The sequence below is a fragment of the Manacus candei genome, unplaced genomic scaffold (assembly GCF_025592945.1).
Source record: "Manacus candei isolate 608988 ecotype Guabito, Panama unplaced genomic scaffold, ASM2559294v1 h1tg000024l, whole genome shotgun sequence".
NCBI classification, from domain to species: domain Eukaryota; kingdom Metazoa; phylum Chordata; class Aves; order Passeriformes; family Pipridae; genus Manacus; species Manacus candei.
Window position 1 is genome coordinate 3,074,857 of NW_026138072.1, and position 4,917 is coordinate 3,079,773.

The window sequence follows — 4,917 nt, forward strand, 5'->3', positions numbered from 1 at the left end:
TGTTTTGAGTGTGTTTTCTTAATGCTGCTGTTCAAACAGCAAGCTGCAAAGTTTCCATGATGCCGTGATGTGTGCTTTGACAAAGGCTGGCTAAAACAGTTCATCCTATGTATTTGCTTTTAGTTTCACATCTTCCTGTATCTGTTTTTCTACATAGTAACTGCTGTGAGTACAGGCTGATGTTTGTATTGTACTGGCATAACAGCACCAGGGTCTCTAGGTGCAGCTACAGTGTACATAAAGATAGTTTCCATTTTTAACTTAACTGCTTTTGTGATGGTTCCTTCTACTTAACAGGTAGTATATATTGTAACTTGAGTACTAATGCTTTTTTTTTTTGGTGGAGGACCTCCTGTCTATACATAAAGGATTTTATGGCAGTATTTTAAAATTTTGTTCATTACAGTGTAAGAACTAAATCCTTATGGGTGCTTTTGTGTTTAGTCAAAAAAGATCAAGGTTATCTAAGTAATATATATTTGAAAACATATCTTGGATGAATTTGAAGACTGAATACAGTTTTATGTTTCAACAGAAATAAATGAAGTAGGGCATTTTGAGGTCGTCTTGTTTGATTTTTTCAAGATACTAACTGACCTGTTTTATTGTCCCTCAGTGCCTTTGCTACTCTAGAAGAGGAGGCTTGTACAGAGCTTGTTCCTTATCTTGCATATATACTTGACACTTTGGTCTTCGCATTTAGTAAATACCAGCATAAAAACCTGCTCATTCTTTATGATGCTATAGGAACTCTAGCAGATTCTGTAGGACATCATCTAAATAAACCAGTGAGTATACCTTATGTTCTGTAGAAGCAGTCATCATAATTGAAAAACTTGTTCAGTGTTATTTGTAGGGTGCTTTGCATGTTATAAACCAGAAATGCTGATATTTCTATGTAGGTCTCAATAATACTAAATATTTACAGATAAAATACATAGACTGCACATAATTTTCCCACTACACAAATATTTGCCATTTTGAGTAAACAAATGATAGTGTGTGAAATGTGCTTTTCATCATGATTTTCTCCTCATGTTCAGAATTTTTCAGCTCAGAGGAGATACACATACCAATATAGATCACACTTTTTTTTTGGTAACTGCTTTATAGCTAAGCTGCTCTGTATATGTCTCTTGCCAGTGAATTGGAGCACATCATCACTAGAAATTGCTATTTCAGAGTGAGAAAGGCATTTTTTTTATATAAAAACACAGAATCCTATGGTCAAAGCACAGATAACAGAAAGACAGATGTAACAGGGTTTTTTTTTTAGTGTACATATATTAATTAGCTGAAGATATATACCTGTCACATGTTTGCATCTTATGATGGTTGTTGAAACTTGTTTTATTTCTCTGTAGTGCTTCAAATGACATAGACACCCCAGATAAAAACAATTTTAGTTGTTTCTATGTCATTTTACTTGCCATCTGAGACCCCACACCATCAAAGACCTGTTTTTCAGTGTCTCTCTGAGCCTGGCCACCTTGACAGTACCAGGAGGAAGCTAAATGGTAGCTCCTGAGGAAGATGTGACTTTCATTAGTCAGTTCGAATTTTATATTTTTGGGCATAGCAATATGTGTTGGCTCTTCATATACCTTCTGGGAGCAACAGCACTATAGAGATGCCTTGCTCAATGTCCTTGTGACTGTGGCTGCGCAATGGCAGGGAAGCCAGCTTTATGCAGAAGGGGTAACTGCCTCCTTCTGGAGGCATAGGAAATTACTTTCTTCAGGGATAGTTAGTTGCTTGAGGAAGAAGTTTCAGAACTTGGGGGAATAGTGTTGTAGCATCAGGGCAGAGCAAGATGGCTGAGAAAAGCTGGTGGCAGATGCAGAGCCAGAATGTTTTCTTAGACCCTGAGGCAGTCACTTAAAGTTCAATAATCCAGGTAGATATACTCAAACCAAACTTGCAGGAAGGGATTTTCCAAAGGTATTTATATGCTTTAGCAAAAAATATCAAGGCATAAATTGTAAATCCTAATATAAAAATACTTCTATGAATTGCAACAATGATTGAAATACAGTACATCAGGGGTTTTTTTTCTCTGAAGTAGAATGTATTTCAGTTCCTACCTAACTTGAAATAAAATCGTATGCAGTTAAGTATTTTAGCAGCTCATGCATTTTCATCCCAAACAGGAGTATATTCAGATGCTAATGCCTCCATTAATCCAGAAGTGGAACATGTTGAAGGATGAAGATAAAGATCTCTTCCCTTTATTAGAGGTAAATGTTAAAAATTGGATATTTTTAGTCAACTTATTTAGGAATTATACTTTCTACTAAAGAGGTTCCTACTAGGAAATATGACTATAAAATCTGACAGTGTTAGCTATTTCCCATTATGAATAAAATATTCTGACTATAGTAAGAAAATTTTATGACTGAGGAACTGTCCTTAGGTTTAGCAGAAATCTTTTAGATTTTTTTTTTGCCATTCTGGAGTATTTTCTTTGATAGGATTATTTTAGGGAAAAAAATGTTTTATCCTGCTTTTATTCTTGTCTTCTCTCTCCTTGCTCTCCCTTCATCCCTCCATTAAAACTTTTGTCAGACAAGCTGAAGGTATGAACCAGACCATGTAGTCTTATTCTCTGTACTTTCTGACTGTGAAGCAGGAAAACACCTCTAGAAAATTAGTTTTGTAACTCTTAGGTAATATTAGGGCTTGTTCATGGTCAAGATACTGCAGCTTAGTGTAAGTGCTGTCTGAAATTATTGTAACTGGTTTTGTATGCATTTTCTTGGCTACCTCTAAGAAGATGCTGCTGCTGAGAAATTTTCTCAACTGATGTGTACAGGAGTGAGTAATAACTTGCTGATAGTTGCCTTGCCTCAGCTAACCAGTACTGCCTTTCTAGGCTGTGTTTACTTAATCAGTTACATATTGGTGTAATTAAAATCCTAATATCTTTTAAGTTACCTTTCCCGAGTAAAAGGCACTTCAGGAATGTGAGGAAAGGTAGTGACTGTTTTCTGTTTCTTCTTTTTTTTAATTCCAGTGCCTGTCGTCAGTTGCTACTGCCTTGCAATCTGGCTTTCTTCCATACTGTGAACCTGTGTACCAGCGTTGTGTAAATCTGGTGCAGAAGACACTTGCACAAGCCATGGTATTTTTCTGTGACTATTCCAATGTTTCTTTGCTAGACCAATGTATTAACTGTATAAAATTACAGGTTTGCAGGGAGATTCAATATCTAAATGAATGTGCAGTTCGGAAACTTTTTTTTATGCATACCCCTGAGAAAATCTAATATAATTTGAAAATGTGTACTTATTTGTTGCAGTTACATAATGCTCAGCCAGACCAATACGAGGCTCCAGATAAAGATTTCATGATTGTGGCTCTTGATTTACTCAGTGGTTTAGCTGAAGGACTTGGAGGCAACATTGAACAGCTAGTGGCTCGCAGCAATATCCTGACACTAATGTACCAATGCATGCAGGTGAGATGAGTCATCTACTTGATCCAAAGATTTTCTTTATTCGGAGAATCAGAAACTCTTCTAGAATTGTAATTTTTGTCTTCCTCTCTTCAGGACAAAATGCCTGAGGTACGGCAGAGTTCTTTTGCATTGTTGGGGGATCTGACAAAGGCCTGTTTTCAGCATGTTAAACCTTGCATCGGTATGTTTCTTTTAGTATTAAACTACTTCTTTTACAAATTCCTAAAATGTTAGTTTAGCCATTGTTAAGCTCCCTGCCTGTTCTGTGGGTTGCCTTTTCATGGTATTGGACATTGTAATTTTCCTTTATCAACAATGGTCTGTGGTCTTTTGTCCTTTGAATTGTACATTTAGAAGACATGGTCCTATTTTTTTAGACAGTGCAAAAATTCTTCTTTGTCCTTTATTTTTAAAGCTTTTTTTGTTCTACTAGACTCTATTATTATGGAAAATTATATATAATATATAAATCAAAAAACTTGGCTAGAGGATAGGTTTTCCTTTGATTCTTTGCATTGTTTTCATTTTAGTAGGGAAGTAGCATCAGTTATACACTTCCATGATATTTGCTCTTTCTTCCCACAGATATAGTTAAGATACACTTGCCAAATGAATGCTTGAATAGGTTTGGAATTTAAAGTTTATTTGGCAGATGTTATCATTACCTTTGTGACTCATTTTTTCTTAAAATTTAATCAAAGATGTGATTGCCTTCTAGTCTTCATTGTTTTATCAACCATGGGTGAATACACAGCTATTCAGATGATTTGAAGTTGTTCAACCATATTATAAAACCACAAATACTTGTAGCTGTGATTTTTCCTTCTGTTCCCCTCTCCCCCCACCTAAGCAAGGGAAGGACGGGAAAAGGATTTCTAGAGTTACAGAAAGATAAAGCCTTTTAGAAAGATTTTAAAAGCATAATTTGAAAAGATTTGCATTGAACTGCTTAGGTTCTAAATTCCAGGTTAATCTGATATATAGCAGAAATATAGCTCTTGTTAATTCACAAGTAACACTTTCCAAGCATTTAAATAGGCTTACACTGTCTTTTTCTTAAACTCCTTTCCCCCCCCCACCCTTGATCTAACACTAATGGGACAAGATGGTTGTATTGTGTGATGAGATTTTAAAATGTTGTTCTTTCTAGCTGATTTCATGCCAATTTTGGGAACCAACCTAAACCCTGAATTCATTTCTGTCTGTAACAATGCCACCTGGGCAATTGGAGAAATCTCTATCCAGATGGGTAAGATTTAATTTTTTCTTTAGTCTGTGCACATTTAGCATGTGTCTGGGCATTTTGGGGTGGTTTTTTTTTAGTGATTATTTCATGTTAAAATTGAAATTATATTTGAAATCCTTGTCCTTGTTAGTAAGTTCAGGGGGGTATGCATTCTGTTTAGATTATTGATATTAATGGTTGTTTTCTTCTGAATCTTTTTTCATTGTTGTTTCAG

General features: G+C 35.5%; 1 protein-coding gene across 3 annotated transcripts in view; it reads left to right on the forward strand.

The window, feature by feature from the left end:
• TNPO1 (transportin 1) overlaps positions 1-4,917 on the forward strand; it is a 69,855-nt gene that overhangs the window by 53,666 nt on the left and 11,272 nt on the right. For all 3 annotated transcript variants that reach the window (XM_051788385.1, XM_051788384.1, XM_051788386.1), the window contains 6 exons: positions 617-788; positions 2,151-2,237; positions 3,014-3,121; positions 3,299-3,457; positions 3,551-3,638; positions 4,608-4,706. In XM_051788385.1, coding sequence (XP_051644345.1) covers positions 617-788; positions 2,151-2,237; positions 3,014-3,121; positions 3,299-3,457; positions 3,551-3,638; positions 4,608-4,706 — 713 coding nt within the window. The remainder of the gene's footprint in view (positions 1-616; positions 789-2,150; positions 2,238-3,013; positions 3,122-3,298; positions 3,458-3,550; positions 3,639-4,607; positions 4,707-4,917) is intronic.